The sequence below is a fragment of the Tetrao urogallus genome (genome assembly GCF_951394365.1).
Source record: "Tetrao urogallus genome assembly, chromosome: 1".
NCBI classification, from domain to species: Eukaryota; Metazoa; Chordata; class Aves; order Galliformes; family Phasianidae; genus Tetrao; species Tetrao urogallus.
Window position 1 is genome coordinate 62184348 of NC_136813.1, and position 18906 is coordinate 62203253.

The window sequence follows — 18906 nt, forward strand, 5'->3', positions numbered from 1 at the left end:
CCTGTTCTTTCCTAGACCATGTAAGAAAGCAGGTGGGAAAGTGCATAATTTCACAGCATCTCATGATGTATCTAAAAATCTACTGGATTCCCATTCTCTCTGTTTCCGTTTGCCTCTATAGACACAAGCATGATAAAACTATTGCCCATACACCATCCAAACTCATTTCAAACAGAATGGAAATTGCCAGAGCATCCCTGCAGGACTCTCTCCAACAAACCTTCCCTTGGCTTTACCTAAGACTGCTTGGTTAGCAGGTTTAGGCTGCATCATTCAGTGACAAGAAACGTATGTGCGGCGACTTTTTCCTTGCATGTTTTTTGGCTAAATAAGACAATAATAGTATAATAAACATGCTCAACTCCTCTCTGCAACCCTTGCTGACCCAGGATTGTTGCCGAAGTGGCTGTGTTGCTTCTTTCCTATGTCTGTGGCCATCCTTCCGTTTTTTTTTTTCCCCTTCTCAGCCATTTCTAAGAAAGCATGAGCTTTAACATTTTGATTGATGATGGCTAGGCCAAGTCTGGTGTAGCCAGCGATCCCGTTGGTTGGACTCCACAACACAGACCAGAACCATGTCTCAAGACAGCATTAACTAAAGTGAATGTGCACAATGTGGTTCTCTTCTCCGTTAGGTCTCATATCATTGTGACCCAAACCAAAGCTGAATGTAAAAAACTTCCAAAAACACTACTGGAAATTACTGATCAGCTGTCTGGGAAGGGAGGAAGTACCACCACACCTCACCAAGCATTTGATGACTTACTGTCCCCCAGGATTGTTTTGGGGGCAGGGGAACCTCTGAGCTATTCTTATCCTGTAAGAGCTTTTTAAATAACCACTTCTTACTGCCATTAATTTTTAAATACATTGTTATATGGCTTCCCATCATCTCCTTTTAATAGCTTTTCTTTTCATAGCAGACAGGTAGTATGCTCACAGCTTGCATATTGTAGAATCATACAATCATTACAGTTGGAAAAGACCGCTCAGGTTACCCAGACCAACCACCATGCTCACTGCCCACGTCCCTCAGTGTCACATCCACATGGTTCTGTAACACCTCCAGGGATGTTGACTGCACCACCTCCCTGGGCAGCCTGTGCCACTGCATCACTGCTCTTTGCGAGGAGAAATTCTTCCTAACACCCAGCCTGAACCTCAGCTGGAGCAACTTGAGGCCATTCCCTCTTGTCCTATTGCTGTTAACTGGGAGAACAGGCCGACCCTCACCTCTCCACAACTTCACTTCAGGCTGTTACAGAGAGCAATAAGGTCTCCCCCGAGCCTCCTCTTCTCCGTAATGAACAATCCTAGTTCCCTCAGCCGCTCGCCATAAGACTTGTGCTCCAGACCCCTCACGGACTTGTGCTCCGTTTCGCTTCTCAGGACACGCTCCAGGGCCTAAACGTCTTCCTCGTAGCGAGGGGCCCAGAGGTGAACACGGCAGTCGAGATATGGCCTCGAGATGGAGCACCGCATTACACCGGGATGGCAAGGAGCGCAGACCGCACGGCGTTTACGAGGCGGCAGCCAACTGCAGTCCGCCCGTGAACGTTCCCGCGGGCCGCTGGACGCCCGCACGGCCACCCCCGGACTCCAGGAAGCTCACAGTTCGGAAAACCGAAGCTCCCGCAGCAGCACCCCGACCTCCCCAAGCTCCTCACCCACGACCCAAAGCCGAGGAGCGGACCTTGCCCCCGCCCCGCACTCAGCCCGCGGCAGCAGGAGGCCGGCCCCCGCCCGCGCTCCGCCCCCCGCCCCTCCCGGCGGCCGGGCCCGCTCGGAGGGAGGCGATGTGAGCGGGCGGCGGGGGACCGCGGGGGGCGGCGGGCAGGGCGAGATGTGGCTGAAGCCCGAGGAGGTGCTACTGAAGAACGCCCTCAAGCTCTGGGTCACCCAGAAGAGCAGCGGCTACTTCGTCCTGCAGCGGCGGCGGGGGCACGGCGACGGCGGCGGGCGCTTCACCGGTACCTGGGCGCGGGGCTCGGCGGGGCCCGCTGGCGGCGGTGCGCGGGGAGCCGGGCTGCGGGCGTGCGGGCGGAGCGGCCGCTTTGTTCGGGAGGCGCGGGGAGAGTCTCGGGCCGGAGGCGGCTTTCCCGGCAACCCGTGACCGGGAGCTGCCCGCCGGCGGTTCGGGGTTCAGCTCGGTGCTGCACTTTCTTCTCGCTTTCCCTTCTCTCCGGAGCGGGGCCGTGCTCCGTGGCTGGGAGCGAGGGCTGACGGCGGGGTCCGTGCGAGGGAGCGGACCCGGCACGGCGTGCGGCCGCGGGCGGCGGTGCGCGGAGCTCGGGCGAAGTCGGAGCGAAGAGCCGAGCAGCGGAGCTCACACCGAAACGCCTGGGGGAGGCTGCGCCCTCCCGGCAGCGGGGCTTAAAAGCAGATGCGAAGCTTGTTCTCTACTTTTTAAGCATCGCCGTTTGAAAAGGTGGTTGGCGTGTTTGGGAGAACGATCAGGTTTTCTCACAGTGTTTTCCAGGTCTGCGTTATTAGGTCTGTGTTATCGGAACCTTCTGCTCTTGAACTGTCGACCCTCGCCAGTAGGTAGTGCTGCTTTGTGCGTGTTTTCCTCCCGAAGTTTGTGTCCTAGCGGCGGATTCACGACGAAGCCCCCAACCTGTCGTTGGCTGGGCTCCCGTTGCGTTAGTCATCACAGGATCACGGAATGGTTTGGGTTGGAAAGGTCCTCAAAGCCCATCCAGTTCCAACCGCAGCCGTGGGCACGGCTGCAGCCCTCCGAACTGGAGGCGCTGTATCAGGTTGAAGTGCAGGCACCGGTGAATGAAATGCAAGCATTGGTAACTCAGTGGCTTTCTCTCGCAGTGAGACGAAAGCCTGTCCCCAGGTTTTCCCCTGCCCCCCGTGAGGAAGCTGCAGGCCGCTCTTTTGTGACCATGAGGGCTGTGTGGATTAATTTTCAGAGTTAAAAATAACCTTTTACAGCTGCTTGATTCGAGTCCAGCGCAATCATGAGGTTGGGAGCCACAAATACTACTCCTCGTGCCCGAGCTTTCCGTGGCAGAGATTTGCAAACTTAAAAGAAAACAAAATGCTTCTCTATCTGGTTACATTTCAGGTGAATCATTTTCTGAACCTAGGGTGCACGGGCTTGCACAGACCTTTTGGCTGGCAAAGCCGAGCCACTCCTGTCTTAGAAAACATTGGCTAAGGGAACTGTGAATTCTGACTCTCATAAACGGTTTTGAAATATATCTGTGTGTAAAAGGGATTGGAAATTAGAGTCCCATATCAAGTGTGGGAGAGCATTAAGGATAGCTGAAGGTAGATACTTTTTTTCCCCTAATTTTTTTCCCTAAATTTTGATTGGTTACATTCAAAATGGAGACCTGTGTGGAGAAACAGTTTGGGTTGGCTGGTACATTTGTTTCCTTTTTGGTGCAAAACCTGCATCGTAATTCTTGTTTTATGGAGACGTTATTGGTACCTGCATTTTCCAAACTGACAGATGCAAAGGTTAGAAAAGTTTTACTGTATTTCAGAATAATGGTTCTACAGCTTGTCAGCAATAGGTTAGAAGAATTAGTTTATTTTGCTGGCGGAACAAGACTTAAGTGGGAAAATTGTCCATATCTGGTTTCTTTTCCCTTTAATATCATAGAATCATAGAATGGCTTGGATTGGAAGGGACCCCAGGAATCATCAAGCTCTAACCCTCTGGCTGCTGGCAGTGCAGCCAGCCTCCACATTTAATACTAGACCAGGTTGCCCAAAGCCCCATCCAGCCTGGCCTTGAAAACCTCCAGGGATGGGGCATCCACAACCTCTCTGGGCAGCTGTGCCAGCACCTCACCACTCTCATAGAGAAGAACTTCCCCCTGACATCCAACCTATTAGCTTGAGCCTTGGCCAATGGGAACTAAATTTGACAGAAGGATAGAGGCTGGAAAGAGGTGAAGGCCCCGCATATTTCATGAAAAAAGGTGGCTGTCAAAGGAAGTCTCTCAGGTCCTGCCCTGAGGCTGCACGTGCTCAGGCTGTGTTAGAAACCATCTGGGGATCAAGAAGGAAAAAAAAAAAAGCAGCCAACAAAACCAAGGAGGCTAGATTTCATAAGCAGAGTGTGCAGATGGTGCAGTGGACCACCCAGCATAATTAGCTTTGAGCAGAGTGGAACAGTGGCGTCAGGATCGTGCAACAGCTGAGCTGCCCTTGTGGTTGCTGCTGCAACGTGGTGTTTTCCCTGAATCTATGAGAGAACATCTGTTTTATTGCCCTGTTCTCATTCTTGCATGTTTTTTTTTTCCTTCTAGGACTCTTTTGTTTCCTTACGAGGGCATTTTATCCATTATGTAAGAGTAAGTTAGCGCAGCTGGAGGGGGTATTTTACGTGGATTTAATTCCTCAAGGATGAAGTAGAGAACATCTATCAAAGGAAAGTGCTTTCCTTCCATACCCGCCTTACTTTCTTTGGGCACTGTGTTTCAGTTGGACTGTGAGCAGATGTTGGTAAGAGAGAGACTGTATTTGCTACTGTAATTTGATTTATGTTCTAGGGCAATTATTGAGAGTACACTGGATTTGCAAACAGTAGGTACAAAAAATGATGGAGACAGTGTTTAACTGTTCATGACCTGATCAATGCAATTCTGTCTTCCCATGCTTTTTGAGTCAATGTTTAACTTGCCAGTTAGCCTGCATCTCTACTTGAGACTAAGACTGAATTAGAGACTCAGGAGGGAAATTGGTAATGTTTAGAAATACCTCATTTAGAAATACCTAGAAACTGAATTACAATTTCTTTTTAATTAACAACTAATATTTAACCTAATTTTAATACCTTGAATACCTTCCTTTTTGATTAGATTAGTTTTGTGAATTTTGACAGCAAAGCTGTGTGTTCTGTGACTTGCTAGGAATGTTTTTGTCCTGGGCACTGGATTAAGAGTAACTTTTCACTCTTCCCAAGCAGCTAATTTTGCAGTTTGTTTACACAGTACTTGACACTGCATGCTTTTAGTGTATAAATACCTCTGGAGTCTTCTAAGTACTAGTGAATTTTACCTTTTATAATGTTAAGTAAAACTTTAAAATCAACTCTGAAGTCGGTAAACTGTTTCAAGCAGTTTTTTGTCTTTACTTTTTGAGATAGTTGCTTCTTCAGCTTCTTCCCTGAAGTAGATAAATAAAAGATTACATCTTGTTCCTCTTTTACTCGTGTTTTTTATTTAGTTATGATTAGTTCTCCCTAATATTCTTCTAGTATTCAACTGTTTTCATCTCAGGGCACTTTCCAAGATGGATGTGGTCTTAAATCTTTTGTAATTCTCAGAGGATGAAGATTTTAAAGGTAAATGACTTTTTCCTTGAGCTTATATAAAACTTTATACAGTCTTAGATGTCAAATAACACACTGGCAAAAAGAAACATCTTCTGTATATGAATCTGAACCTTATTATTTTTTCAATAAAAGTAAATGTGAGAGCAGCTTGAGCTATTGGCAGCAGTTGTATTGAACTCCTCGCTTTAGGATTTAATTTTTTCTTTTAAATAACGTTCTTGCAGAGCGATGGCTTTCAGACTGGTCCATAGAGCACCTCCTAGTTGTGATTAGTTACACTGGAAGAACTCTGTCCCTTCTTTTCCCTTTGGCTGGATTCTGAAATTTCAATGCATAGAACAAAGTGAGTGTTGGTAAATTCGGTGTCCTTTTTTTTGGGTAATTGAAAAGCAAAAGGTGATTTGCTGCTCTTTTGTACTTGCCAATCTGAATAGTACTGCAGTCAGCTTTTATTAGCCCTGTTTCTTTCCCAGGGTCAGGATAAATAATCTTGTGATGCAGTCTATTTCAGAGAAAGAGAGGGAGACCACAGAAGTTGACGTTTCCTGTGTCTAAGATAGTAATCCTGTATTGATTGCCTCTACTTATTGTACTCTAGAAGGAGAGGGTAAAAAATGCAGTCAAGACTTCGATTTTCAGTAGTGTATGCAAATGCATATCCTTTATTATTTTTTTTTAACCTTTTGAAAGCTTGAAGGCAGAATAAGTAGTTTTTTAAAGGATGTATCCTGATACAGACCTCAAAATAGCTTGGCTACCAGAATCAAGGAAAGTTGCCTTCTAATATTAATTTATCTGTCATACCAACGGAAGTTACTGGATAGATAAAAGTTAAATTTGAGCTCTAACTACCAAAAAAAAAAATCCTTATGCAATAGATGGAGGAGAGGAAGATGACATGAAAACAGTGTTAGTAAAGGATACTTGGTAGTGCCCAAGCCTGTGTTCATGGCTCTGTTTTCGTAAGGAAGAGCTCTTGGAAACCTTGCATGAAGAGAAGAGGAAATGCAAACAGTTTACCAAAAGCTTAAACTCTTGTCAGAATTTTATCTAGCCTTGCCCTCAGCTGGAATTCAGACAGGCAAGTGATTTCCTCTTCCCTTTCATTTTTTCCCCGTGTTTCTGCGTAGCATGCTTTGAACTTTCCTGCTCATGTGGCTTTTCCCCAGCAGAGCACGTGGCTCAGGCACTGGCAACAGAGGTTGTGACTGCTCCCTACCAAGCCCAGCAATCACATCTAAATCCATGTGCTGCTCTTGGCTCCTTCTGTTTGTTTGCTTTTTGTGTCTCTGTTTCATTCTTGCACAAAGGGTGAGAATGCACTTGTGTGCGGAGAGAGGGCTCCAGGTTGTCTTTGCTCAGCCCGCCAGTCTAGGCAATGCTGCAAACCAGTCATCAGCCACAGTAACTCTGTATTTTTCAGTTGTGGAGGCCAAACAGACTAGAAGACAACAGGAAAGTAATTGAGAGTGCCTACTGGCGGAGTTCAAGTAACACTGCCTGGTTCGCTTTAGCTTTATTTACAGCATCTGTCAGAAACACAAGGGGTAGTTTTTTATCACGGTGCCCAGAGCGGCGGCCTGTGTTGAGTAATTTACAGGGCTATATGCTTGTGCGTTCCTGTTCCCAACAGTTTTCTGGCAGAAATCTGTTTTCATCTGTACTTTCTGCAATGCCAGAGGCTAGGTCTTCAGTTCTGTGGCCCTTGGGGCTTTGAGAACAGGCAGGGTGTGCTGTGAGTGCGGCCATATCACCTGGTGCAGGAGCCAGGGCAAGCTCAATGCTCACCCAGCACTGGCTGGGGACCAGCACTTAAACCCTGTGTTTCTATGTGCCAAGTTCAAAAAGTAAACAAATAAATAAAAAGAGGAAGAAGAAAACCTACCCAAGTCACGGTGTTTGATCTGGAAAAGCACGAGTTGGAAGTAATTGAAGGACTTGAGTGCTTAAGCTTCCCTGGATTAATAAATGCTTGAAGCATCTGTGAGACTTTATTGCTGCAAGGGAAATGCTGTCTTTGTGCAGCTCTTGGAGGAGCTCTCCTTCACCTTTTTTTTCTTGCATGCTTACCCAAATAAGTTCTGTTAACTTTTATTTTGGGGGGGTGAGAAGAAGCTTGTTGGGAGAGACTGACTCCTGGATACTGCTTTGTGTCAAAACCTATGTACATAATTCAGCAGAATTCAACAAAGACAATGTCTGGTGTTAAGCTAAGACAGCAAGGTTCTGTTAGTAGCCTTCGCAACTGACAGCTCTTCTCTAACAAAAACATAGATTTTAGAAAAATCTAAGTGAAAGCAGCAACTCGTGCTTCGAACTTGTAGAAAAATCCTGTTAAGATGTTAAGAAAGATGTAAGGAAGCCCCCAGGTGTTCTGCTGGGAGCCACTGCTGGTAAGCAGTAGCTTCATTGCCAGTGTCCTGCGCTGTCTCCGTCCTCCTGGGGATGGGCTGCTGATCTGGCCAAGGTGCAGGACATGAGGATGAAGATGTGCTGGAGTAGTTCTCAGGGAGCCTCTGCTCTTCGTCTTGCCCCAAGGGAGAAGGCCACCCTTCTGCTACAGCTGGAGTGGACAGATGGACACGGGGACTCCTGATTTCCATCTGAATCACCACACAGTGATAGCTGCTTGTCCAGCCGAGTGTGCCTGCTGTAGTGCAGCTCCTACTTTATTTTATGAAAATCCAAATTGTGTGATTTGCTCTTTTTTTTCCTCCAAATTCTAATGCTTGAGCAGCTGTGCTTATGGCTGCTAACTCTCCTTGCAAATCAGTGTTTGCTCAAAACTAACCTGTTTTGACTACTTCCACTTTGCAGTAAGAGCGTTTTCCTATTGATTAAAGTGTTTTGTCAAGCTGCAGCTTTTGCTGCCCAGGCTTGTTTTTCATACTGCCTCTATATCAGTTGGGGATCAGAAATAGCAAGCAACAGTAAAAGGGAGCTCTGAACTTTCAGAGACATGCATCATGCTCCATCACTTTGTTCTGAAGAGAGAGCTTGTCACTCTGCTTTTAAATCCTTGAATCCAACATCGGTGTTTGTATCTAACAAAGGTGATGCAGCCTGATTCAGTGGAAACTGTAGGCACTTAAAACAGAGCTCTGGCATAATATAGGTAAGCATAGCCACCAGTCACTTTTCTGAACAGTCTTAAGCTAGTCCCCACAGTCCCCAGGGGCAGGTGCTATAGTGTTCTTCTCCCCATATTCTCTATTGGGTTCAGTTTGACAGGGAACCTTAAAACATGCCTTATTGCATACCTGCCCAGTTGTGCTGGTTTCCAATTCAATGAAGACCTTTCATTATCTCCTTCGGGCCTTTTAAATTATGATGGAAGTAAGCAGAGACTTTCTCATTGTTCTATGGAGAGAGTCTTTATACCTAGCAGAGCAGCATACAAAAAATTGTTAGTGTCTTGGGTTGTCTCTTGAGTATTGTCCTAAAAGATGGAAGTGGTAGGTATTATTTCTTAAACTAGTTCCAATTTTTAATTGGAGTTCAGCTCTGATCACCCACTATCTAGTTTCTCAGAGGTTTAAAAGAGTTTTTGATGTTGGTGAGGTGCTGGCACAGCTGCCCAGAGAAGCTGTGGGACCCCATCCCTGGAGGCTCAAGGCCAGGTCGAGTGGGGCCCTGGGCAGCTGAGCTGGTGGGGGGCAGCCCTGCCCATGGTAGGGGTTGGGGCTGGGTGGGCTCTGAGATCCCTTCCAACCCAAAATATTCTGTGATTCTGTGAATTTTCAAAATATCTTGTAGATAATTAACACCAATTCAGGAAATAAGCCTGTGTTTTTTTTAGTCTGAAAGATATGGTATGTTTAGTAGAAAATGATGTTAGATTAACTTACTGTAAACATGTTTCTTTGTCTAGATTGCAAGCTGTGGGCATGACACAGGATAATTCATAACGGAACTTTTAATCTTTTTATGGGGGTATAAGGAAACTTGTTTTTAAAGAATAAATGTGTTTTTGTGCATTTGAGAACCAGTTGGTTATAAAATACCTTTAGTTAGCTTTTTTTTCTTTTTCCTTTGAAGAAATGGTCAAAAGTTTTGTTCCACATCATTCAGCTGAAACTTATTTAGATAGTAAAATCTGATTGTGCGATTCACAGTATCCTGCTTACATTCCATTTAGTTATAGATTGACCTCTGTAGAAGAGAGACACTACCTATCTGTTGCAGAATGGGAAAGGATCCCCAGGTTCCTTGCTGTTTTTATACCTGAGTGTGTTTGTGGCATTGTATCCATAATGCACATATAAAATAGATTTGCAAGTAGAAGTATAGCACTTTTGCCTTACTTTGAGGTATTCTAGTTTCCAATATCAGGGCAGAAAAATAAGCACAAAGATGTTTCAAAAGTAGGGATGAAATGAAAGCTACTGTGTATGGTGTGGGATCCATAGGGAACTTTGATGTATAGGTTTGCTTCTAAAAAAAAGTATAGGCAGAAGTTCCCACTGCTGGACTTTCCACTAGAAGGGATCAGATTTATTGAGGTGGAACATTTCATTTCAGTGGAGATGTTTCCTTTCCCGCTTCTGTCCTCTCCTCCTATTTGTTAGAAGCGTACATTAAACCTGAGATTTGTGTCTGAATTCTAGCATGGCAGTGTTCTTTATGTTTGAAGAGCCCTTGTATGTTTTGAATACCCCAAGATGTTCCCTGGGTGCTCTATTGCCGACCCTTCAAATCGGTCTGTGCAGTCCATGCAACATTAACTGTTTCCCTGAAGTAGTTCTGTGTCCTGGGAGGTCAAAAAGTTGATGAGGAGTTGGCGGAGCAGCTTGTTAAGGGGAAAGCAGTACTTTCAAGTTTAAATTTCTTCCACAAGTCTTGACCCACACAGAGTAACAAACAAACAAACAAACAAAAACCCACAACAAAATACCACTAACAAGGAATTTTGGGAAGGAAGCCTCTGTAGCAGTTGTCTCTTCTGAATCCTTCTAATTTTTTGACTGTCCTAGAGATATAAATGGTTTCCCCGCTGCCTGTGAGAAAGATCTGCTTCATCCTAACATCGGTGTGTGCACCAGAGACGTGCAGATTGTATAATTTCCAGTAGATTACCATATCCAGCTTGGATGTACTTATGAATGTTGTGTCCTTTTACGCCCTAGAAAATGCATCCTTAGAAGTTCCATCCCACTGACCCTCAGCCTCCATCAGTCTCTCCTCGGCATGTCTTGGCACTTATACACTCAGGTTCCAGCTTGCTTGCCCTACTTGGGCAGTGCTCTCCTTTACTGTTCCCCAACAAAACCCTCCGGGCTGAGGGGTATGGGGAAGAGATGGTGGCTGAGACAGCAGGGACAGGAGCAAAACTTTTAATTTGTATGGTTTTCAGTTGAAGGGGGAAACTTTTGTGTGTGTGATAGTTGATAAGCAAGATGGAAATTGTAAGCAGAAGTAAGCAATGAGAAGAGGAATTGTTCTCATCAGTTTCTCAGGAACAGAAAAAGGAATTAATTCTGTGCAGACTAAGAAGTGCAGTTTTGTAGCTCCTTGTGTACTTGCATGGCTTTTTTCAGAGTTTCTGAAAACAATTACTTCTCCAATCAGATGTTAGTTAAGTGTTCTTTTGGGATTTTCATAGCGCTGTTAGTTGACTTTTTCAGTTACCTCAGTCAAATTAAAAAGAAATTCTTCTGCTAGATCTATCACCAGGGGAAATCATGCACAACCCTTCATAAGTTTCTTCTTTTTCTTTCATGCGATGTCTCAAGTCTTTTGAAGTTTGGAAGTGAAACCATAGTATTGTTCTCTGCATCGTTTGATGCTGTCTCACTGGCTTTCATCCAGCTATTTTGAAGACTGCACACTGAAGCTAATGCTGTGTTTTCTGTGAGTGTGGACACGTTGCTACCTTTTATACTTGGATGATTTTTTTTACTTTTGTTTTTTGAGAGGGCATTTTGCGTTTTCTGATTAATATATAATAGTCTTCAATTCAGGTCTCCATTTTAAACACATGGCTGTTGTCTCTTAATGTGTATTTAGCTGAGGAGCTGAATAATCTCTCGCATCTCTCACAGTGTAGTTTTAAAACATACCAGTGTCCAACTTCTGCTTAGTTTTGGTGGCATGACCGGTGTGTGTGAACACAAGAAGGAAGTAGTTGGTCTGATTATTTTATCTTTTGGAAGGTTTTTGACAGTGTTCCATGTGGGATTCTTTTAACTCCCAGACAAGGAAGTTGCTACAATGCTATTTGGTTGTGCTGTACTGTGTTGTTGGTTTTTTTCCTCCAAGTGAGGTGGTACATCAGAGTAGGACTTTGTAGGTCTCATTTGATTGTTTCCATTAGTCACTTACATGATGGATTGGTGAATACAGTTATAAAGAACTGGCAAAACTTCTGGAGACTGAGAACAATTGATTTTGTTTTGGATTGATGGTAAAAGAGCAAAAATACAACTCCAAATACAGTGTTTTGGTTGGAAAAGTTAAATATGTAAAGGGAAAATGTAGCTTTGAATTGTATTTAAATCAAGTGCCAATTTAGAATGGGATACTGCTGCAAGCCTATTTGGATACAGTTGTGGGTATGCAAAATACAGGAGGTGGTTTTCCACTCTTTATACAGCTGAGAACTGACTATTAGCAAACACTGTGTCCGGTTCTGAGTGTTATGCTTAAAGATTAGCTCAAGAGCAATGAAATGTTTGAAAACTTTGACCTCTAAGGAAGAGATGGGTCAACTGGGGTGCGTCTGGAACAAGAGAAATTGTGAAACAGTGGCAAATTATGTTGATGCTTTTTGAGTTTATCGAGTATGAACATCAAAAGCTTTGGTCAATTACTCTTTGTGTTCTGGGGAGCAGGATTCATTTCCAGCAGGAAGGTTTAAGTTTGTGGTGGTTGTTTTGTTTGTTTGTTTTTGCTGCAAGAATACATCCTGACACTATTGGTAGCAGTCTGTTGGGGAGGCGGTTACACCTTGGTTGTGGGAGGTTTTGAAGAACAGGTTAGGCAAATACTATTTATGGCACAGGTTCTTTTATCCGCTTTGAGAATGTGGGCTGGAACAGTAATTTCTTTGGGCTCCCTCAGGTCTTCACCGTAGTTCTGTGATGATATACGCATACATGAGGCAGAACCAGAAGCACAAAATGCTTCTTATGTGTTTGATCGTCTAATCTGGTTTGCATCTTGCATTTTGAGTAACTGCGAGTTGCAGCTTAAAACGTGGGCAGAACTGTTATCGTCATGTTCTGTGTTTTGGTTTTCTGGTTTTAGATGTGGAAAGACTTGCAGGCTTCAGAACTGGTGGCAGTGAAGGTTGGTGCTAATGCTCTTTTCTCCCACTTTTCTCTTTGCATGATTGCAGGTCGCTTGGTGGGTGCCCTGGATGCTGTTCTGGATTCCAATGCGCGCGTTGCTCCCTTCAGAATCTTACTGCAAGTCCCAGGCTCACAGGTTTACTCTGCCATTGCATGTGGTGAGTTATTGAACGGATCAGAAGTTTACTGGGCCATAGCTATTGGTGAGTCACATACAAAAAAAATCTGAGCATGCTCAGCATCTGCATGTCCAAGAAACTCAAGGTAACCCCAGCTGGTCGTGTGCAGGTGTGAAGCTCTTGGCTACAGCTCATGTAACTATCTAATTAACCTTCAGTTAGAATCCCAGGTATTGATTGTGGAAAAAGTGTTACATAGGGAAACGTTTCAATAGAAAGCTTGCTTAGGTGAGGTTGTTTTCCATTATTTTTCTTTGTCTCTTGCGAAGTGTTGTAATTCAATTCATATGCATATCTTTTTGTATGGTAGTCATAGTTGCTTACAGAAAGAAACTGTGTAGTCTTGGCTTTCATCTGTCTTGTCTTTTGCTCACTGCCTGTGAAATATCTTACAACACTTGATTATAATGAAATATAACTTGGACACTTAGAAAATGCTACCTGAAGTAGGTAATAAATAGAGTTGTCAGGGAGAATGTCTAATAGCTGTGCAGTAATCCATTTTACAACGTTTCTGCAACTTTTGAAAGTCAAACCCATCTTCAGGAAATTGATATGGATGTGAATTGCAGCAGCCTTACTGGGGCATGTTAAATGCCAGTGTTTAAACTCATTCTGTCCTTGCTTAAGCAGTCTGCAGGGCAGTTCTCATCTTTTCTTCACTCTCTGAAATCTTAGCACTGAAATTGACAGCGCGTGTTTTGCTTCCGTTTCTTACAAGCCATGAAATAGTTAGCCAAGGTAAATATGGACATGTTGTTGATGATTTTTGATATAGCAGTCCTTCACATGAAGGGGGCAATCTGTGTATTCACAAGTTTTTTATAATAAAGCAACTACAACTCAAAAGCTTTTCTGGTTGGAACAGTTAAGGATTTTGCTGAGATAAACTTATTTGATTACTGTTTTCTAAAATTCTCTTTTGCTTTCTTAAATGAATACTCAGCACTGAGAAAATGAGATTTGCAGTAATGAGGTGGAAGGCAGAGGGATCTGTTTTGTATGCCATAAGGGCATGACGCGTACACCGCTGTGAGAGCTGCACGGAAATTAAGAACCATGGTAGCAGGAGCTGTTTCTGAATAATATCTCTGTTGTGAAACCCTGAAGTGAGTGGGGAGAATGGACTTTGGCAACAGCAGATGGAGGAACAGCACGACCTGACCCTTTTCTTAAAAAGCTGGAGCTCCTCAAGGGACTTTTTTCTCCCCAGTGCCGCAGAAGTGGCTGTCACTGGTTTCCCAGCTCTGCCCTGGCTGGGCTGTTTGCTCTGTGCAAACAGGGTTTTGTTACTGGATTTGGAAGGAGCAGCAGGTCAAATTAAGTTCCTGCTATGTAGCAAAGACAAGGAACAGCTCCAGCAGCTCCTTCCAGTCTCCCAGTGTAACTGCATTAGGGATAACCATCATATCATTAGGCAGTTAATTAAGATGACATTTTCCAATTGTATGTTTGGCGGTCCTGTGCTCCAGGAGCTGTAGGATGAAATTATAATTTATGCATAGGGCTCATATCTGTGTTACAGACTTTTGCAAATCTCTGAGGGCTGCTGGGAAGTCTGATCCATGCCCAGCATGCCTGTTCTGGCAGAGATGCTTCAGTCCAGATGGCTAATCATCTTATACCACTACAGGGGGAAAAAAAAATGCCTGACCTCAGGCCTTGTCTTCATCCATGTAATACTTCAGACTTGTGGGCAAAAGAGAACCACAGAGATCAGCTAAGTGAGGTATCTTTGATTTTCCAAGAGACAACCCACCAGCCCTCCCATACAGTTGGTATTTTTTTGGTTGCCCAGGCGTAGAGAACAAACTCAGTATTGTCTTTGTGCAGCCATTTCAATATATTTTTTCACATTTCATATAAGTGAAGTATGTTTCTGGTGTCCTTAACAATCGACACGATTTGTTTTCCTTACAAAAAGGCCATTTGAGTTTCTCTTCTTTCTTGATTTCTTTCTTTTTTTTTTTTTTTTTTTTTTTTTTTTTTAGATATCTGACCTTGATTAATGATATTTATGAAGTTCCATCACAAGACCTTCCTGTGAAGGAACTTAAAGCTTGGAAAATTTTCCTGCCAGTTGGCATTCTTTATGGAAAACAGAGCAGAGGAGGGTGGAAAATTCGTAGCTCAGTTTGTCTTTTTTTGTTGTTGTTGTGAGGCAATGTGATGCATTTCTGAGGCGCACGCAAAAACAATTTTGAGACAACAAGTTTTCTGTCTGAGATTGATTTTATAAGTATATTCCTCTATGCTTTGTATGTCTCTTACATCAAACTACGTTTCTCCTTTATTTCATAAGAAAGGCATAAGAAAAGCTACTGGCTGCACTCTTTTTACATATAATATTTAACCATTGACCAGTAGAGTGGAGTGGCCATATTTTCTCTTAATTGTCCTCTGTGTCACCTCTCTTGCTCTAACTCTCCTGTCATAATGATAAGCAGTTCAGTTTCGAGCAGAAAGAGCCAAAACAAATAGGTAATGTAATGACTGAAATATTATTTCTGGACTTGGAGTGAACACGTTACATTTGAAAATCTTTATTTTTCAGTGATTTTCTGTTCACCGATTTTCTCCCCTAAACCTTGAAAAGATGCTGTTGCAGACCCTGTAGGTGTTGAATCCAACTCCTTCATTTTTAGGTTCTTTAATTATTACAGACAACTTTTCAAGTAGGATCATGTCATGTATGCATGCATGTGTGGCAAGTGTGTGTGTGTGTGTGTGTGTGCATGTGCATATGAAGGGAGAAAGGACAATCAGAGACTTCTGGGAATAAGACATATAACAGTGGTTCACAGTGGCTGCTTATGGAATGCTGTGTCAAAATAAGCTGTCTTCTAACAGGCCAGTAAGAGGTTTTGCTGGTTTTTCTGCTTTGACTTTTAATGCAGCATTTGCTGGCTGAGAATGTTTGAGAAGATAAAGATAAAAGCACTAAAACTATTTTCCTAAAACAATGAGTTTTTTGTTTTTCTCTAAGTATACTGCTACAAATTAGACCTTTCTGTCCTGTTTGCTACCGAGAGTTCTGAGGTTGCAAGTTCAGTTTCTCAAAGTGAACTTCAGTAATAATGCATTTTATTGCTTTCAGTTTTTTCTTCCTTTCAACTTTATTTTATAGGTTGAATTTTAATTCATTACTTTTTACCTTTTTAGGTGCCACTGCCGAGGAGATAAATCAGCACTGGGAGTGGCTGGAACAAAACTTGCTCCATACTTTGTCTGTTTTTGACAATAAAGAAGATATTGTTAGTTTTGTCAAGGGGAAAGTAAAGGTAGGGAAACTGTCTTACTTTTGTCCAATTGGTTGCAGGAAGTTATTCATAGTTGTCTTTGTTCCTCTTAATACTGTTTTTCAGTTGAGTGTGCTGATCCAGCTTGTGTTCGTTCTGAATGCAATTAATCACCAAATCTGCCAAATTTTTCTTGTTCATGTTCAATTATTTTACTTCTGCATATCTGTAGTCTTACTGATTTGTTTCCATGCAGACTTGTAAGAAGCAAGAAAGTGTTTATGCCGTTGTATTTTCACACAGTGACTCTATAGGTAGTGGTTTCTTGTAGAGCAGTGACTCCTCGGTCTTCTTCTGGCTAAGTCTCACTGTTGGCTTGGCAGTGCTGACCGTGCCTCCAAGGGGAGCAGGAGAACCTCCTGCCTGAGCAGGCTCCTCACTGGCGGTCTTACCCATGACACGACTTCTAAACCAAATTCACCTTGATCTGATGCGAGATGAAAACTATCTTTTCTGTCACACAGTCAAAAGGATGCCAGGCATTTGGCCAGTTTCTGTGTGATGGTTAGAGAAAAGTTGTTTTTCCAGTAAGCGTTAGCAGTCAGAGTAGCAGAACCTGCTGCCACGTGGACAGTGAGGTTGTCTCTAGTGCACAGGGACAGCTGTCCTCTGGTGCAGAGCTGGCCTCTGCCCAGCGAGCTGGAGCTGTGAGGCTGTCGTGCTGCTCTCTTGGACTCTCTTCCTAAGGCATGGAAATCACCCTGGGCTTTGCAGGGTGTCAACATCATGGCAAGTGACTGCAGTGACGCCTCTGGCTAGCTGCCGGATGTCTGAATGGGCATCTTTTTAGAAGGGCAAAAGTAGAATTTTAAGGATAGAGGAATTAGATGATGAAGAACAGATTTACAATAATAATGGCATGTGCACTGAAACTTGGAAAGCTTGGCATCCTGTGCTCTCCTTCTAATAAAACACACGCTCCAAGGGCTGGCAGTGGTGCAGGTCTGCTGGGGACCACTGTAACTGAGATCCTACTGCAGCCTTCTCATCAGTAAGAATGATGCTCTCCCCCCCCCCCCATATCCACTGTTTTGGTCTGGAAAATTGGTGGGAATGTAATGTTTCTGACAAATTTCAGCCCTGCTGCTGTGATCTCAGCGGTTTCTGAAATGGGGAAGGAAGCACAGTACGTCACTGCATAAACCTTAGCATTTATCCTGCTTTTTTAAAAGAGCAGTTTTGATGTGCTGTACCTTGCTGAAAGTTTAAACTTGCTGTGCCAGCTTCTGTTCGTGGTGCGGAGGCCTTCTCCTGGCACAGATCACATATCTAAGTGCACTGACAGGCTCAAATGAAATTAATCTCTGTTGATAATGTTGTAGCAGCTGATTGCCTAGCACGGGGAATATTTAAAATTCTTCAGGTTTCATTACTTAATGTTAAACTCAGGTGCTGGACTTTGTCCTCTGGTTAACTCATGCGTTGTAACATCACTGTTAAAATTCTCAACATTGAATCATATCCACAGAGATGTTCTTGAAATGACATTTAGTAGTTACTTACTGACATCTTACTGCATGGCTTCTTTGTAGGAAAACAGAACTGATCAGCATACAAAATTGTTATCGTATCTTTTCACTGTATGCAGCAGAACCCAGTGTTCATGAACTGTAAGTAGGTGATTTTGCCAGATGTACTGAAAAAGTAAAAAACAAAAACAAACAAAAAAAAAAAACAGGTAAAACCAAAATAGAACAATGGCAACAACAATGACAACAAAAACACACAAAAAAAAAACTCCAAAACACAGAACACCCCACAAACAAAATCCCAGGAAAAGCCACAACTGAGACTCTTGATCTGGAAGCGTGCAGAGCGTATGAGAGATGCAACCACTGCAGAAATGCATCCGTTTGTGAAAATGGCAAATCAGCTTGAATTTCTTCTTTCAGAAGGAGTTGTGTTATTAAAATTTGAATGGTAAGCTTGTAGTAACTTGCTTGAATGCGAATACTGTAGGTTATCATCTGTTATCTTCTTATTGAATCAGGCACTGATTGCAGAGGAAACGAGCAGTAAGCTCGCTGAGCAGGAGGAAGACCCTGAAAAGTTCCGAGAAGCCCTGGTGAAATTTGAGTCCAGGTTTAATTTTCCTGAAGCAGAGAAGCTGATCACCTATTATTCTTGTTGCTGTTGGAAAGGAAAAGTTCCTCGGCAAGGCTGGCTTTATTTGAGTATCAATCATCTCTGTTTTTATTCCTTCTTCCTGGGCAAAGAATGTAAGTGTAAATATGTAAGAAATCTAGCACTGTGGAGAGAGATAAACAGAACTGCTTTGAAATGCAAAAAGAGTTGGGATTTTTATGAAAAGTGTAATTCTTCCCTGAGATTTTTATTATTCAGATGAAAGATCCTGTTTAATTTGGGTTTTACTTCTTCCTTTGTGTTTGTATTTTAGCATTAATCTGGTAATACAAATAAGAACACGAGTTTGCAGTTACGGTTACTCTCCAGTCCTTTTTTTTTTTTTTTCCTTCATGTGAAGCAGGCTTAAAATGTACCAGACCTCCTACAGCTTCAGCAGCTGGTTTTAGTGCTGCAAACAGTCAGCCGAGAGCTGATGGGAGCACATCGCCGCCAGCACCGCCGAGCGCAGGGTCGGGCCGTGAGGCAGGAAAGGAAGTGCTGCCTGGGGGAGAGAGCGCCGTGCTAGGAGTGCGTGAGGCTGCTGCGAGGCTGAAAATAGAACAGGAAGCACAGCAGTGACACTGCTGCTGCTCTGAGTCCTCGCCATCCTGCTGTAGGGAGCACGGCAGTATCGACCTCTTCTGCCGTGACTGTGGCAAGAATTAGACAGCGATTAGGAAAGCTGTACCATTTACTGGTGCACTAGTGCAAAT

At 43.5% G+C, this 18906-nt stretch overlaps 1 protein-coding gene across 1 annotated transcript in view; it reads left to right on the forward strand.

The window, feature by feature from the left end:
• Nucleotides 1-1843: 1843 nt before the first annotated feature.
• Nucleotides 1844-18906, forward strand: part of TBC1D8 (TBC1 domain family member 8) — a gene marked incomplete at its 5' end in the record, with an annotated part of 47253 nt that continues 30190 nt past the window's right edge. Inside the window, 4 exons of the mRNA XM_079549728.1 lie at nt 1844-1970; nt 12636-12791; nt 15930-16048; nt 18057-18285. Coding sequence (XP_079405854.1) covers nt 1844-1970; nt 12636-12791; nt 15930-16048; nt 18057-18285 — 631 coding nt within the window. The remainder of the gene's footprint in view (nt 1971-12635; nt 12792-15929; nt 16049-18056; nt 18286-18906) is intronic.